At 39.9% G+C, this 17918-nt stretch overlaps 1 protein-coding gene across 3 annotated transcripts in view; it reads right to left on the reverse strand.

The window, feature by feature from the left end:
• Nucleotides 1-3880: 3880 nt before the first annotated feature.
• LOC120471344 (GTPase IMAP family member 8) overlaps nucleotides 3881-17918 on the reverse strand; it is a 66726-nt gene continuing 52688 nt past the window's right edge. The window contains exons 3-6 of one of the 3 annotated variants that reach the window (XM_089131599.1): nucleotides 16047-16751; nucleotides 7666-8346; nucleotides 5476-5655; nucleotides 3881-4853 (exon numbers count right to left, since the gene is read on the reverse strand). In XM_089131599.1, the coding sequence (XP_088987725.1) occupies nucleotides 4591-4853; nucleotides 5476-5655; nucleotides 7666-8346; nucleotides 16047-16751 (1829 nt within the window). In that variant the 3' untranslated portion in view covers nucleotides 3881-4590. The remainder of the gene's footprint in view (nucleotides 4854-5475; nucleotides 5656-7665; nucleotides 8347-16046; nucleotides 16752-17918) is intronic. The other 2 variants (XM_089131600.1, XM_089131598.1) reach the window with 2 other exon arrangements.

Consider the following 17918-nt stretch of genomic DNA (forward strand, 5'->3'; position numbering starts at 1 on the left):
TACTTCATGCTGTTATAAAACAGTTACACACAATACAAATATTAAATCCCCCAAAATTGTAAAGCCTTCCTTCAGCTTGAAGAAATAGTCCCTGACCTTGAACAGTTACATTATTTCGCCTCTAGATGTCATCAAAGACTGTCTTTATGAGTGAGTCTGTCTACAGAGAAGACTTTTATATTGGAAGGATTTGTTGTGAACACGGAAAAGTAATACACAACTGAATGCGTGTAAGGCACGGGAAATTAAACCCCTTGCTTGACTGATAAAATGACAAAATATCGCGGCGGACATTCAAACAGATTTTTTAAACGAATATTAGACTGACTTGAAGGAAAACGCTATCTAACGTTACTGTAAATGCAGGCACACTAGCTTACTTGATCTCTAACAGTACCCCATATAAGCTTTAATGAACAATATGAGAACGTGTTTACGTTGTCAAGAGTGGTTTATAGGGGTGGTGTAGTGGGGAAAGGGTCATAGTATTGACCAATCAAAATCGTGGACTGGAACTAACGGTTTCGTACGTTTTGTTTTGTTTTAAACATAATAGCGCGACGTTATATTATGAATGTATTCATGGCTCTGACCATTGGGTGAAGCGGTCATAGTATTGACCAATCAAAATCGTGGACTGGAACTAACGTACGTTTTGTTTTGTTTTAAACATAAGAGCGTGACGTCAAATATTGACCGTTGCAGTTTGTGGCTAGAAGTGTGTCCTCTACACTTCTCTTCTTCTTTAACGGTCTTCTACTCCTGAGCACAAGTCCACCGTCGGTGTTGTGTAAGGTAGGCTCTAACCAGGTTTTTGTGTTCATTTTTATTTCCTGTCGCTGTGCAGGCTCTTTTATTGACAGTGTTTAACCGCACAATAACACTTTTATTTAAAGGCTTAATTTACCGTTGACCGGTCCGTTGAATAACGATTGAAACGCCGAATCAAATGTGTGATGTGCAGTCAAATGAACGACTGTTTTGGGTTGTTGTTTAAACGAGTGTAGTAACCATATTGACGAGTTTTATAGACTTGATATTGTTTATTATTAAAAAGTGTATACTTTTTAATAATACTCCCCCAACCTAAAATATCTTCCATGTCCATTGGATGTTAAATCACAAATGCTTTATCCATATTTGAAAAAGGAAGTGAAGTAAGTTGTTAATTTTGTTGATTTTAAGGTGGTGGTTAAGTTTGATTTCACTTTTCTAACTTAAGTTAGTGTGAAATGTTGCTTAAAGTAAAGGACTACAACAAGGCTGGTAGAACTACACACATTCCTCCCAGGTTAGTGACATCACTAACCCTAAAATCTACATAAAGGTACTTAAAGGTCTACGAACGCCGATCGAAGTGCGCTGGTGAGATGTGAATAAGGTGATAAGGTGTGCGTGAACAGTAGGCTACATGTACATATTGAAGACAAGTAAACGGTTTGTGTTTGTGTTTCTTCTGGAAACAACGGACCATATGAGATTCTGCACAGTTCAGCGCACTTGGATCGGCGCTCGTAGATCGACTGGTAGAGACTATTTTTCAAAGATGGCTTCTTCCTGTATTCGCGAAGTTGACTGTGTGTATAAAATATCTTCTTATTAAACTGTATGGACACTGACAAAGTTCTCAATGCTTCGGTTTGAATGTAGGGATCCTTGTTATGCTGTCGTGTTGGTGTGGGGCTATTTTGAGCCTTGTTAGTGGTAATAACAAGCGATTTTTGTTTGTCATTACTCTATGCCCTATATACTAGCATTATACAAATCTCAGATAACGGTTGACTAGGTAGCAATGTGTAATTAGACCAAAGGTTCATTTTGCGCCGGAGTTGTCCTTTAATGTACATAAAGGTACTAATGTACATAGAGGAAAAGTTGTTGTATAAGAGTACATTTGTGAGTCAGCTCAAACTTTAGCATCCGACTTTTCACATGGAATAGAAAGTCATTCTGTGTGTGTCTAACCGTTTCTATACAAGCGATTAATAGATTCTCATGACAGAATATCCTAATTGAAGATAGTTAACTCCACATCAGCTACATAAATTCATCAACTAGCAGAGACGTCCTGTTGCATTCTACACGTTCTCACTTCTTCTTGAGTCTCTCCATCTTTGTCTGACTCCGTTTCAACATTAAAGGCAGAACAGTTTCTGTCATTTAGTGTGTTTCTGTGTGAGGTGATTGCAGCTGCTAACACTCACAGCTCTTGAAACCCCTCCCTTGGCAGCAGTTCATTTGCATTTAAAGGGCCAGGCACAAAACTGCGTTTTTGCAAACCCACAAAAAGTGACAACTTTAACATGCTATTTAAAAATAGGCCTATCTTTGCGGCATTTTGTGCTATAACTTCACACACACACTCTGGGGATTTACTTTACATCTTGTGAAAATGGCATCAGTGGCGGGCGGCTGGTGAAAAATATTGTAGGTGGGGCTGTGTGTTGTGGGAGGGGGGGTTGTCTAGGGGGTTCTCCCCCATCAAATTTTGAATTTCGTAGATGTGATTTCCTGCATTCTGGTGCATTTTAGGCCTTTGCTCCTTGCCACTTAATACCAGTGGTCTAAAAATACAATGTTAATTGAACTGCCATGTAGAAAATTAAATGCATCAGTCTCGTGATCTTTGAAATTAAGAGCTTCAACCCATGAACTGCTCATTAAACAAAAATAAAGCATTGATTTGTACCAGGACAATAAACAGGGCTCAAACATCTTTTTAATTAGGTATGAGAGTCTACATAACATTACCAATGGTGTTTTAGGATGCCAAACAATTATTATAATAATGTAACAATACAATGTAGACCAACACAAATATGTATCAATGGTTTTCTCGATTGTAGTAATGTATCTACTGCTTAAATGTATAAAAGGGGGCAGGCGTTAATAAGCTTAAGCTTCTGCCTACTCCTTTTGACCATCATATTCACGTTTTTATTTATTTTCTTACATATTCATTGCGCATGTATCTTTCTTTCGTTTGGCCTACTATGCTGGCTTATGTTACTAGATTTAACCTTGTGGATTTTAGATGCTCAAATAAATAATAATAAATAAAAAAAAACAATGATTTATATAATTATTCCTATGACGTAAAATCCACTAAGCCCATAAATGTACTATATAAATGGAAATGAGTATTTCAAAAGTATATTTTAGTCTACATTACATTATAATATAGGAAAATTAAAATACTTTAGACCTTATTTCTACACTTGCAAGAAATAAATCCTTGAGCTTTTATTCAGGAGAAAACACCAGATGACCATGAAGATCGCGTGAGCAAAGTGCACACGTTTCTCTAAATACCCAGCAAAAACAGAATGCCTATTCTTAAAGTCTTGTGCTGTTTTATGAAGGCAAAAAACAATATCATGGTTTCGATTTTAGTTCATTTGCAAAATATAACGCTAGAGACCTTCATGATAGTTTATACATTTTACATCTCATATGTTCGGCAAAAGGCGGATTTGAACTCGGGTCCGACTGCATCAAAGCTCTTTCCCGAACCACACGCTCTACGATCCACGCCACTACAGCTGTTCTGTGATGGGTGTGTTTTAGCTACACTTACTGCAAATATAGGCTACGATCTGTTTTATCAGACCAGCCTTTGCGGCCTCGAAACACTGACCATCGCTGAGGCAAAGCGCCCATCGGAGAATTAACACTACGAGTCACTGATTGGTTGAATTGAGCAAATTTAGTGACGTGGGATATCAGAGCTTCATTGGTTAGAGCGAGGGCGCTCTTTCTCAGCGCCCCGAGGATAAAACTACACGAATAAACTGGCTTACAAAAATATCCCCACCCCTCCCCGTCCTTCTAGTGTGTAAAACACGTACACCTGTACAGAAGAATTTCATATTTTTGTCAAATTAAAAAAACTTTTTTTTTTTTTTACTTGGTAGGAGGGGCGGCGCCCATAATAGACCAGCCGCCTCTGAATGGCATTTTACCACCCCTTTAATGCACTTGTTATGTTGGCCATGAGTTTTCATATGTCTATATGTTAAGTTGTTGTCTGTCATCTCAATTTAAATATACATTTTCTCTTTTTCTTATTGTCTGCCAGAGTTTACATATATTAATAATTTATATAATTATGTCCCTCTATGGCATGATGATGTTACCCTCAGGCAACAAAATACTATTTTTGGACCTCACACCGCCCCTTACAAAAAAAAAACAGCAATCCAATTGAAAAACTTTACCGGGTTAGTGAACATCATTCAACATATGTTGTATGTTTTATTTTGACAGACATTTTTGAAAGATGATAATTTTTACATGATTTACATTTAATTACCCCTTAGCAAATTTATGTAAATCTTATCTGAGATTAAAAATTAGGATTTATAAAGTTAAAAAATTATACATTTTGACAAAGTAACCTAAAAACACTGTTTTAATAAACAATGTTACTTACATATCAATATGACTTATGATCTCCTCTCCTCTAATTTAATTAGACAACTGCAATAGGCTACTTTATAGTTTTAGTAATAGTTATCGTTAGATTGTGTCTCAAAATTATAAATGTATAATAAATGTTATAAAATTTCTCTTTTATTCATTTGATATAATTCAAGTTTTCTCAGTGTCTTCATGCTTCTTTGATCTTCTTGGGAAAAGTTTTGAGATGATGGTCCCACCAAGTGCTCGTCTGATTTCTGAATGTTCCACAGACTCCGGGATGGACCGCAAAGACCCGTATCCTGAGCTGTGAGATGAGTCTTTTGAGCATGATGAGCTAAAAACTGAATCGCTGTCTGCTCCTGATAGTGATCTGAATGAACCATAAGCAGAACTTCCCACAGACAATGTGTCCGACCGCTCATCTCCACTCACTGGGGGGAAAACATTTAAATCAGTAAAAAGTTGAAAACTCTTATAGAACAAAATTTTTAAAGTTTTAAAACTTTCAATATGTTCCTAAAAATAATGCAGTCTATTGGTCATCATTAAAACACTAAACAAATGTCTACTTTATTAATCTGATGGGATTTTACATGTTTTGTCCTATAAAATATCTTTATTACAAGCCTGATTGCTGTTTATTGCAAGCATTTAAAGTTGGCCATATACTGTAGATGTAAAGAAGAATAAATGATCAGTATAAACAAGTGCTTAAACTCCTCTAAATGTTTATCATCAACTTAAGAAAATCAAACTACATATTATATGTGCCTTTTTAAATTTTAGGCCTATATCAGATTTGCCTTTATTGTCATAAATTCAATTATCAAAAATTGAGAAAATGGAAGATGTAGAAATAGTCCAAATTTTATTATGGGGAAAAATGTGTGGTGACAAATTTATGACAATGTAGACTAAATATAATATTTTCAAAACAAAGAAAAAAATTCTCATTTTTTCCAAATCATCAAAAACATGAGCTCTAAGGCTGCAAACAAGGTCACAGGAAGACCAAAATAAACCAAAAAGTCCCAAAACAAACAAGACACTCACTGTTTGGTGGTAGCACTTCATAGCTGTTGTATCCTTTTATGGCCCCTGGCTCGTAACTTCTGTGAGATGAATCTCTGGAATGTGATGAACCGAAAATTGGGTCTGCTCCTGATCGTGATCTGAATAAACCATAAGCAGAACTTCCCACAGACCATGTGTCAGATCCATTATCTCCACTCACTGTAATAATGAAAGCAGATCAGAACAACATTTACAACATGAATGCATTTAACAGACACTTTTATCCATTAAAGGAACATATTCATCAGTTCACATGATTGTAATTAATTCAGATGGTCAACTGTGTCAACTCTAAATGGGTCAGAGAAGGAGGATCCACTTCATTTTAGACGTTTGGTTCACACAGAAACAGAACATTAGGAATATGATTACAATAGTTAGTGTGGTTTCAGCTCTGGCCTTGTTTCCTATTGATTGAAATTTAAGTGATCAATCAAATGTTACACCCATATTTTTAACAGTGTGAGATTAATGTATCCCCACGAATAGATCAATTCAGTTCAGACTTTTTAAACCCTAAAAAGGCAAGACCATAAAGAGAAATCAGATATATATTTTTTGCGATTTTTAGAACACAAATTATACAATTTCATGTTTTTATTTTATTTTAAACTTCACCTAATGGCATGGAAAGCTGCTACAGCTGCTACATACACCTTAAAGGGTAACTAAACCCCTGGTCAGAGCCTGACTCCACCCACTAGCAATATTTGAAAAATGCTGAAAAAATGGGCAGACCCCAGCGGGGCCAGGGGGCGTGCACCTGAGACCCGCCGTGAGTGACAGCTGCTGTCAGACTCTAGAGCGAGACTGGAGTGACTCAAGTAGCTGCCTTTGCAACAGAGCGGCCATTTGAAGTCGAGGACTTTTCTCCCTCACCTTCACCTTCACCTGAAGTGGATGAGGGTGAATTGTATGTAGACACAGGGCCAAATCCATTCGAGCTGCTGGCTCAAACTGCGGTCTTAACTCCCGCATCGCGACCGGCATCTGATGAGTTATGTCGTCGAGTTGATCTCAATAGCGCACGCTGGCATATATTCATATTGATATTATGCCGCTATATGAAAAAATATGAAAAAATCCAGCAAAATGCACCGGCTCGTTTGTCGACCCCAGAGGATTAACTAACTAGATGCTATTATATGCTATCCTGATCGTTTTCAATATTCATAAATCCAACTCCTGACTCCTACAGTAGTTTTGACGGAACCAGATGCTTTTATACCAGGGGCTGCCAAGGGCGTGGTGAGCTCGCACCAAGGGTGTGACAGAGTGCGTCTGAGAGTTCGCTACGTCAGCAAGTACCCCTACTGCAGGAGCTTTCCGTTTAACCTGAAGAGGGCAGCACTCAGACGTTTTTACACCATATATTTGAAAATCAAAACACTTTATACTCAATTGTCAAAAAATGTACTCGAATCAATGAACAGCATTTATGAAGCTCCATTCTTACAGATCATTAACTAAAAAAAGTTGTTTTGGTGTTTAGTTACCCTTTAATAGTGTACGGGGTAAGACCAGCAGAGAAGCCATTATGGAGGAACTCCAGCACTGGGTCCAAACCATGCTCCCGACACCAAACGGTGAAAACATGCCCCTTTAGGCCGTACAGTCTCCTTGTGGATGGAGCTCTAGAGTTGAGTATGATCTTGATCACTCACACACACAGTTTCCACCGCTCTGGGAAAGCAGGTCCCTCCTGAGGGGAATCTCCACAGAGGACCTGCCACGAGTTATATGATGTCCAAGAACCATATCTGGACCGGCCAGAATGGGGCAAGAGTAGACTGACCCTCAAGTCAAGTACAGTCACCTTAATTTATAACAATATGGACTGTTTCAAAGCAGCTTTACAGTGATAATTGGACATTAAATTAACAGAGATTGTTTAGCTTTACAGCAGCTCTAGAATAAAGTTATTGTCCAGATAAAGTTAGTTTTGATTGATTCACTTCCGTCGCAACGGTCATTAGTTATTAACTTAGGGGCCGCTAACACGACACCGCTCTAACAAAAAACCTTTAATGCGATCCAGCGACACACACTATAAAATCAATTCTGTGCCTTCACACGTTTTAAAGATCAGGCCCATAGTCTAGAACAATGAGGAAACACATCTGAGATTAAATGTAGATATTATTAATAACATTTTATGATGTCACTCACCAGTCTGTGATCCAGATTCCTCTCTCCATTTGTCCTGGTGCTCTTCTGTTTTATTTCTATCATCCATCACTTCTAAACACTTTCTGTCTATTTCAAAATGGCAGCCGTTGTTTTGTGCCACTGTCTCCTCAATCTTCTCCAGCAGCTCCTTGATCTGAGTGTCGTCACTCCTGTTGTGATTGTTGAACACATGAAACCTGTTCCCACATTTGTCCATCAGCCGCTGGAGATCCTGGCCTTCACTCTCGATGTGCTGCTCTATAGATGTGTCTGACAGAGAGTCTCCATGAGTGAACAGCACTATAGTGTGACTCCAGACTCTCTCACCGAGAAGATCCAGATGATCCTGAAATGCTTCTCTATAAGTCTCTTTAAATCTAATGTCCACTCGTATGATCAGTAGTACAGCGTGTGGTCCTGGAGGACACAGAGACACACTGCGCAAAATCTCCTGTTTCAGGAACTCAGGACTCTTCTCTACAGATAAATTACTCCACCATCCTGGAGCTTCAATGACAGTGATGTGTCTGTCTGCTACTTCTCCATGTCTCTTCACACACCGAGAAGATCTCCTCAAGTCAAACTCCTCTCGGCCCAGGATGGTGTTTCTAGCTGAACTCTTACCAGCTCTTCTATATCCCATCAACACAATCCTGAGCTCTGAAAGATGATGGGCGTCACCTGCAACAAATACAGAACAAACACACTTCTTAAAGGTGACATCTTAAATCTTCTTAAATAATCTCTCTTTGTGGAAAAAGCGGTTTCTGAAATTAAACTGTCCCCCTAAACCAATTAATAAATCTCTCTTTTGTGTGTGTTCTCGACTGGGAAGCGTTATCAATGCACTAGTGGCTATTAGCACCAGCAAATACATGACTGTATTACATTTACATTCAATTACTAGATGGAAAGAAAGCCAAAAAAGACACTTTGTGATGGCTTATATTTATCAAATAAATTTATGAAAAAAATCAAAATCTTGTTTGTATTGACCACTATGAAAGCAGTAAAAGTGTCTCGCAAAAACTGTGAACATGTTGACATTTTGTCTTTCGTAAAAATAGCTTCTGATCTCACAAATGTCCATTTTGCATGACATATTTTTTGCCTTAGTTGGAGCTCCAAATAAATTATAGTTCCACCAGCAGTCTAGTAGTGTTTACTTGTAATATACTATCAAAGTGTTTGACGGGACAAACATGAGGCGTGTCTATAGGTGTAAAGTTGATGTTTAAGATTATATTCAAGACGAGATTTTTGCAGGATTTTTGTGTTTTTGGATTGTTTTTCAATGAATAAGGTAAATGGATTTCCGTTATCAGAAGCACACCATATGAAGAACATGATAATTTAAGAAATGAAAGTGCTTATTTCCTTCAGTAACAGATTGTACGGCCGTCACTGTGAGCTGCTGTGAACCCATCTACAGGTCCTTCTCAAAAAATTAGCATATTGTGATAAGGTTGATTATTTTCCATAATGTAATGATAAAAATTAAACTTTCATATATTTTAGATTCATTGCACACCAACTGAAATATTTCAGGTCTTTTATTGTTTTAATTAGGGCTGCACGATTTGGGGAAAATGTCATATTGCGATTATTGAGGTCAATATTGCGATTGCGATATAATAAACAAATGGTTTCATGAGTCACATTGCTTGGTTCTAAAGTAAAACGCACACACAGATTAGTGATCATTCTGTGTATTAATGTGTATTTCTCAACTCAATCTAGCAACAACAACTAAATGATTGATAACACCTATAATGATCAATAAACCATTGATCTCTGGATAAAAATGACGCACCCCCCACATTTTAAACGTTAATTAGCCATACAACATTACAGTGATTCCATCACTACAATTGAAAGCAATCAACCTTTAAAATATTTATTAGGCTTAAAAAAATATAACAGCTTTTAAATTAAGTGAACTTCAAGCAATCCTCACCTAAACCCATAATAAATGCCATATTCACCTGTGCCCTTCCTGTCTTAACAAGTTATCAAGTTATCATAAGTTATCAAACAGTCTGCGCTGCATGAACTATAAATGATATATAGACTAATCTTTATTAAAGCTACAAAAATTCTTTAGTCAAGAGCAGTGAGTAATTTTCTCTGTTCCCTTTATTATTTGATTAACTTTACTGAACGAACGCTTTATTCGCCGCTGGCCCTTTAAGAGAAGCTGTTGCCGAGACGCGGATCTCACACGCGCCTCATTCTCCCACAAGCACAATTCTTTTCGTAAATCATAAGACTGCTCTTATGTTATGAAGATACTCAACAAAACGACATTTTGGCATAATTGTGTGTGTTATTGTTCGTTCAAGCTCGAAAGAGAACTGCATTCTGGCACGCGGTCTGTGCATGCGCATTATACTGGTGCGCATCTTTCTGTGAGTCACATCAGAGATAGTCTCGCGTAGCCAGACCTTCAGACTGACGGCTGAAGGTCTGGAATTCATAGCAGCTTTCTTTGGTCAAGGCCCGCCCATAAGGCCGTTAGACCGACATGTCAAACAACCAATTACAGTTCGTTTCGTTCAGCGTCATGTTTCGGGGCGTGGAAATGTACCCACAACAACAGACCGGTGTGCAACAAGTCAGTCAGCAGTCACCGGAGGCGCTAACAACGCTCCGTGTTATTAAATTCACCCACGAACTCGCTCATGTCCATCTTATGTCCGCTTTGTCACACGAATGTAAGTTACGTCCCCGCCCCAGTGCGCTCACGCCTACTAAATAAATAAACGCCTCACCTCCGGCGCCGCGCACTCGCTACATTCCCTTTAGCCTTTAGCACATCTAGTGGATGCATAACGCAAACCCAGTCAAACGTTTGACTCTGCAGTATCTTATGTGCCTTATAATCCAGTGTGTGCGACCTATATATGAATACTGAATCGGCCACCTGCGATGTCAGCGTCTGTTTCATGTTTGTCCACAAACGCAGCTGATATACCCTTCGCAATTAAGTACTTCACTTGATCTTCCATAATAGATTGGAGGGGACATACAACTACGTTTAGCTGATCTTGAGAAATGCTCATTGTCACTCACATAGGCCACTCATATAAACACAACAGTTTTTCTTCCGCAATCACACATCTGCGCTTTGTTTCCCGGCGGACCGAAAATAAACGCGACACTGACGCCCCCCGGAAATCCGATAAAATTCAACCAATCAGATGACGACTTCGACATTCCTGAAGTGTTTCCAGTTAAGTGTACCATATGCATCAGACGTTTAGCCAACGTTCCGTGGGCGTGACGTCTGAGGCTGAGACTACATCAGAGACTAAAAGGACTTTGGTCACATTCAGGACATTCACAGGCAGTGCACTCTCTTTTGACTTCTTGTCGTGCAAAATGGTTAAGGCATTTGCACGAATAAGAGCGGGATCATGTAACACTAATCAAAGGATGACAAAAAAGAAGAGATGTTGCGTTAATAGCCCTAATTTGTTTATTTCATATAAAATCGTGCGATTTTGCGTTTTATAATCGCATAGGTTTGACATCGCGATTGCGATACGATTAATTGTGCAGCACTAGTTTTAATACTGATGATTTTGGCATACAGCTCATGAAAACCCACAATTCCTGTCTCAAAAAATTAGTATATCATGAAAAAGTTCTCTAAACGAGCTATTAACCTAATAATCTGAATCAACTAATTAACTCTAAACACCTACAAAAGATTCCTGAGGCTTTTAAAAACTCCCAGCCTGTTTTATTACTCAAAACCGCAATCATAAGACTGCTGACCTGACTGCTGTCCAGAAGGCCATCATTGACACCCTCAAGCAAGAGGGTAAGACACAGAAAGAAATTTCTGAACAAATAGGCTGTTCCCAGAGTGCTGTATCAAGGCACCTCAGTGGGAAGTCTGTGGGAAGGAAAAAGTGTGGCAAAAAACGCTGCACAACGAGAAGATGTGACCGGACCCTGAGGAAGATTTTTGAGAAGGACCGATTCCAGACCTTGGGGGACCTGCGGAAGCAGTGGACTGAGTCTGAAATAGAAACATCCAGAGCCACCGTGCGCAGTCGTGTGCAGGAAATGGGCTACAGGTGCCGCATTCCCCAGGTCAAGACACTTTTGAACCAGAAACAGCGGCAGAAGCGCCTGACCTGGGCTACAGAGAAGCAGCACTGGACTGTTGATCAGTGGTTGCATGTCATTCGGAAATCAAGGTGCCAGAGTCTGGAGGAAGACTGGGGAGAAGGAAAGGCCAAAATGCCTGAAGTCCAGTGTCAAGTAAACACAGTCACTGATGGTCTGGGGTGCCATGTCAGCTGCTGGTGTTGGTCCACTGTGTTTTATCAAGGGCAGGGTCAATGCAGCTAGCTATCAGGAGATTTTGGAGCACTTCATGCTTCCATCTGCTTCTTACGGACCATGGTATTACTTTGCTCAATTGGCCTGCCAACTCTCCTGACCTGAACCCCATAGAGAATCTGTGTGATATTGTGAAGAGAAAGTTGAGAGACGCAAGACTCAACACTCTGGATGAGCTTAAGGCCGCTATCGAAGCATCCTGGGCCTCCGTAACACCTCAGCAGTGCCACAGGCTGATTGCCTCCATGCCACGCCACATTGAAGCAGTCATTTCTGCTAAAGGATTCCCGACCCAACATGACCCAACTTTTGCGTAAACATACATGCCACTTTCGACCAAGTATTGAGTGCATGCATAACTGAACACAATTATTTGAAGGTTGACTTTTTTGTATTAAAAACACTTCTTTTATTGGTCGGATGAAATATGCAAATTTTTTGAGACAGGAATTTTAGGTTTTCATGAGCTGTATGCCAAAATCATCAGTATTAAAACAATAAAACACCTGAAATATTTCAGTTGGTGTGCAATGAATCTAAAATATATGAAAGTTTAATTTTTATCATTACATTATGGAAAATAATGAACTTTATCACAATATGCAAATTTTTTGAGAAGGACCTGTATAGGCTGATTTCACGCAGCCAGGGGTGTAGCACCAAATTCTGGGCCCTGTACACTCTCAATGTCAATGGGCCCCCTACATGGCATTTTACGATGCGGGTTAGCAAAGTGAAAATTCAATTTTGAATGAAATGTATTTTTTTAATTATTTGAATATAAACAAATATAAACAGTGTTTAAATAATACAATCAGATTATAGTAATAACTGGTTCTTTCATTCAGCACCTGAATTGATGCATTTGGCCTACTTGTGCTCAAATACCTTTAAACCTTAGGCTACATCGGTTTTGTGTACTAACATTTTGGTCCATGATACTGGTGCAAGTTTTAAATGAAAAACATTTATTTTTAAATAGGAGAACACAAGAACACGAGAGACAACTGTACCCTCAGAAACCAGGTTAAACTGATGCTACCAACTTTCTCAGTTGGTCGCATCAGCATTTGATTTCGTCGCGGTTATTTTTTATTTTTTTTGCTATGCCATGGGATTAATCAATGCATGCCGATGAATAGTGGTTTTAATGGACCAAAGCCAGCAAAGGCTTACCATAAATACCTGTAATATATTAATTATCATTGCCAAATTTCAGGATTTTCATGGATTTTGGACAGTAATTTTAATCTGTAATTTTAAGAATTTTAAATTTGAATTACATTCAATCTATCTATTTACATTTGAATCATAATCTTCTGTGTCTGTCATTTTTCTATTAGCATCATATTTCTATCTTTTAAAAATCATTAAACATTCAAATGTACATTACATTTTAAAAGATTAGACTATTACAACAAGCTAAAACAGATTTTTCGTTATCAAATTTTATAAGTTAGTTCAAAATTCAGAAATCTCACACTCCTTACCTCCTGCATTTTGTAATAATTTGTTTCCTGAGACATTTTAATTTTTATATTTTTATTCATGAATTCGTAATTGGCGTGTTCCACCATCAGTGTGCAATGCGCGCGTGACATGTGTCTTGCGGAAGAACACTGTTGCCGGAGCTACTTCTCTCCATAATGTCTATGGCGAGTCACGCAGTCACTGGGCAACTTCGCATCCGAGTCAACCCCGGGAATCCGGGATAAAAAAAAATAGTCCGAATATAAACACTTATAACAGGCGTAGTGATTCAGGATAAGTCAAAAACACGGTTTGGAAAATGGATTCATGATGTAGCCTACTCGTTCGTTTTTGAACATAAGTTACGGACTGCAGTCTGCAGCAGCTGATACAACGGTCGGTGTTCTTTTGCGCGAGCGTCCACTCGTATGCGACGCGACCACATCACATACAATTTTAACTCGCACAATCAAATTCTCAAAAAAATGATCGCATATGAGACCAATTTGGTCGCAGTCTGGAACCCTGCATTAGCAGCAGCTGTCTGGAGTTGACTAAGTTACGTTAACTTTAATTGGATGTCACGTTAGGTGCATATAGCAAACTCAGTTCACCTTTTGGGAAGAAAGCAGTCATCAGCTGCTTCCCCGCATTCTGCCTCCCTCATTCTGCCTCCCATCTTTTTCTTTCCTCTCTTTCTTTTTTTTAAAGCCCGATTTGGGCTTTTTGCACAGCATGATCAGATCAGGCTCCCGTTACAGGCTCTAGTCTAGACTCACTGCGTTATTACTTGTTTGCCGCCCGCTGCGTCTATGGGCGGTCGACGCGTTGCGGACTAAACCATTTGGAAGGGGGTCCAGAGTGTCTGGCACTGAGTTCATTTTGGTCAATATTTTTTTTAAAATTATTATTAATGACATCAATTGGAGGGCCCAATTAATTCTAATTAGGTTTAAAAAAATTTTTTTTAAAAATTGGTGGGATTTCAAAGGGCCCTCTCCCTAGACAGGGCCCTGGGTAGTCAGGTCCACTTTTCCCCCCACTACCACGCCCCTGCACGCAGCCGCCATTTTGAAATGGCTCCGGTGGGAAGAAAACCGGAAGTGCCGACTTTAATCATAGGAGAGTCGCGAATGCGATGGTGTATTGTTTTCTTTAATGTAGAAATTTGTTATTCTAAAAATGTACATACATTTATTTCATACTTTAGACTACAGTTAAAGGGTAACTAAACACCAAAACAACTTTTTTTAGTTAATGATCTGTAAGAATGGAGCCTCATAAATGCTGTTCATTGATTCGAGTACATTTTTTGACAATTGAGTATAAAGTGTTTTGATTTTCAAATATATGGTGTAAAAACGTCTGAGTGCTGCCCTCTTCAGGTTAAACGGAAAGCTCCTGCAGTAGGGGTACTTGCTGACGTAGCGAACTCTCAGACGCACTCTGTCACACCCTTGGTGCGAGCTCACCACGCCCTTGGCAGCCCCTGGTATAAAAGCATCTGGTTCCGTCAAAACTACTGTAGCGAGTCAGGAGTTGGATTTATGAGTATTGAAAACGATCAGGATAGCATATATTAGTTTAGTACAGTGATCAGGATAGTGACGGAATAGAGGTGGACATGGGCTTCTCCACACAGCTCCACACGCAGTGCCAAACACTGCTCGTCCTGCATGGACTCCTCCACCGCAGCGGCGTCTTGATGTGAGTGATCATTTTAATCACAATTTATGGTTAGGATAAAGTTAATCCTCTGGGGTCGACAAACGAGCCGGTGCATTTTGCTGGATTTTTTCACATAGCGGCAGAATATCAATATGAATACATGCCCACAGAGCGTGCGCTATTGAGATCAACTCGACGACAAAACTCATCAGATGCCGGTCGCGATGCGGGAGTTAAGACCGCAGTTTGAGCCAGCGGCTCGAATGCATTTGGCCCTGTGTCTACATACAATTCACCCTCATCCACTTCAGGTGAAGGTGAAGGTGAGGGAGAAAAGTCCTCGACTTCAAATGGCCGCTCTGTTGCAAAGGCAGCTACTTGCGTCACTCCAGTCTCGCTCTATTTTAGAGTCTGACAGCAGCTCTCACTAACGGCGGGTCTCAGGTGCACGCCCCCTGGCCCCGCTGGGGTCTGCCCATTTTTTCAGCATTTTTCAAATATTGCTAGTGGGTGGAGTCGGGCTCTGACCAGGGGTTTAGTTACTCTTTAAATTTATAACTATATATATATATGTTCAGAACGTAAAAAAAGAAGCAGGAACGAACTATATTGGATGTTAATATCCATGCATAGTTTAAATCGCGACAGCAGCTTCAGGTTGGTAGTCCAAGGCATTGTTGTCTATCTGTCCTTCCGGAATTTTTCTCACCAGAGCCTGACTATCGATTTCAAAATGGCGGCTGCGTGTAATCAGCATATTGGGAATGCCTCTACAAATAGCGGTTAATGATGACAAGAAGTTTCTGGCTATTATTGCTGTGACTGTTACATTTTCATGATTTATGTAATATACTCAGTGTGTATCTGCACTATAAAGTATGTGGACTCACTCATCTGTGATCTGATGTCTTCTCTCCTTTTTCGCATCCTCTTCATTCGTTCTTCTGCTCTCTCTTCCTCTGCTCTTCTTCTCTCTTTCACCTCCTGTAAAATCTTTCTGTCTATTTCAAAATGGCGGCCGTTGTTTTGTGCCACTGTCTCCTCAATCTTCTCCAGCAGCTCCTTGATCTGAGTGTCGTCACTCCTGTTGTGATTGTTGAACACATGAAACCTGTTCCCACATTTGTCCAGCAGCCGCTGGAGATACGGGCCTTCACTCTCGATGTGCTGCTCTATAGATGTGTCTAACAGAGAGTCTCCAACAGTGAACAGCACTATAGTGTGACTCCAGACTCTCTCACCGAGAAGATCCAGATGCTCCTGCAATACTTTTCTCTCATTCTCTTTAAATGTGTCGTCCACACGTATGATCAGTAGTACAGCGTGTGGTCCTGGAGGACACAGAGACACACTGAGCAAAATCTCCTGTTTCAGGAACTCAGGACTGAACTCTACAGATAAATTACTCCACCATCCTGGAGCTTCAATGACAGTGATGTGTCTGTCTGCTACTTCTCCATGTCTCTTCACACACCGAGAAGATCTCCTCAAGTCAAACTCCTCTCGGCCCAGGATGGTGTTTCTAGCTGAACTCTTACCAGCTCTTCTATATCCAATCAACACAATCCTGAGCTCTGAGAGACGATGGGCGTCACCTGCAACAAATACAGAACAAACACACTTCTTAAAGGTGACATCTTAAATCTTCTTAAATAATCTCTCTTTGTGGAAAAGGGGTTCCTGCAATTAGGTTCACCTTATCTGTGTATGAGTGTCAAACTACATGTTATTGATTAAAAATGACATTTAAGTGTTACTCACATTAATTAAACTCTTAAATCAGAGTTGAATAAAGTTTATCGATGAAGAATTATTATAAAGTTCCCAATAGCTTCAGAATAAGGTTTTCAGAAAGTATATTATTTAAAAATAATTAGGCTAAATGATTTCTCTAAAGTCTAAACCAGGGGTCTCAAACTCAAATTAACTGGGGGCCGCTGGAGATAGATGTAGAGTTAAGTGCTTCTAACTTAACTAATAACACGGAGAGGTTTTCCACAAGTGCTCTCATAGCATGACTTTATTGAAGTGCCCTTTTTCCCAGCCCCTTTTCAACCTCACTTCCTCTCCTCTAAAACCTCTTAACACCACATGCCCCTTTCTAAGATCAGTTGTACTGATATAACACTCAAGATTAAACTAACACCTCTATACAGTACAGACTATATCCAAACGTTAACTGTCTCTTATGAACAATAAACATATGAACGTTAACTGAATATCTGAACTAAGAAGGTGGGGTAGACTGCCCAATCCTTCTACTGAGTGTGGGGGTTTATTCTGCCCCGTAGAAATCACTCAGTCTCACCCTGGATACCTGCTATATAACCACAAAGTCCTTCAGGTACCCCGGAGGACATCTTTCTCTTGCAGGATAGCGTGCTGGAGGCTCAGGACTGCATGGCTGAACTGGGCCCTGCTCTGTATGATCTGGCCCAACTGGCTGACCAGAAAGTTGCTCTGGCTCTGGTAGGATGGTCTGCGCTGCTGGCGCCACTGGCGTAGAGACGAGGTGGTTTCGGTTGCGGCGCAGATTCCCTCTGGGAGTGTCAATGACATATGACCTTGGTGCTTCCGCCTGTCTTATCACTGTCCCCTTTTCCTTTGTGTCCTTTACCCAGACATGGTCGCCTGGTGTCAGTCTTTTGAGATGTTGAGATCTGTGTCTTTTGTTGAAGTTCCAGCTCAATCTCTGTCTCTTCTTCTGTTCCTCCTCTTTAAGTTTAGTTATGTCAGTCCAGCCCGGGTTGAGAGATGACAGA

This window comes from Pimephales promelas, chromosome 5, assembly GCF_988280905.1.
Source record: "Pimephales promelas chromosome 5, fPimPro1.hap1.1, whole genome shotgun sequence".
Lineage (NCBI taxonomy): Eukaryota > Metazoa > Chordata > Actinopteri > Cypriniformes > Leuciscidae > Pimephales > Pimephales promelas.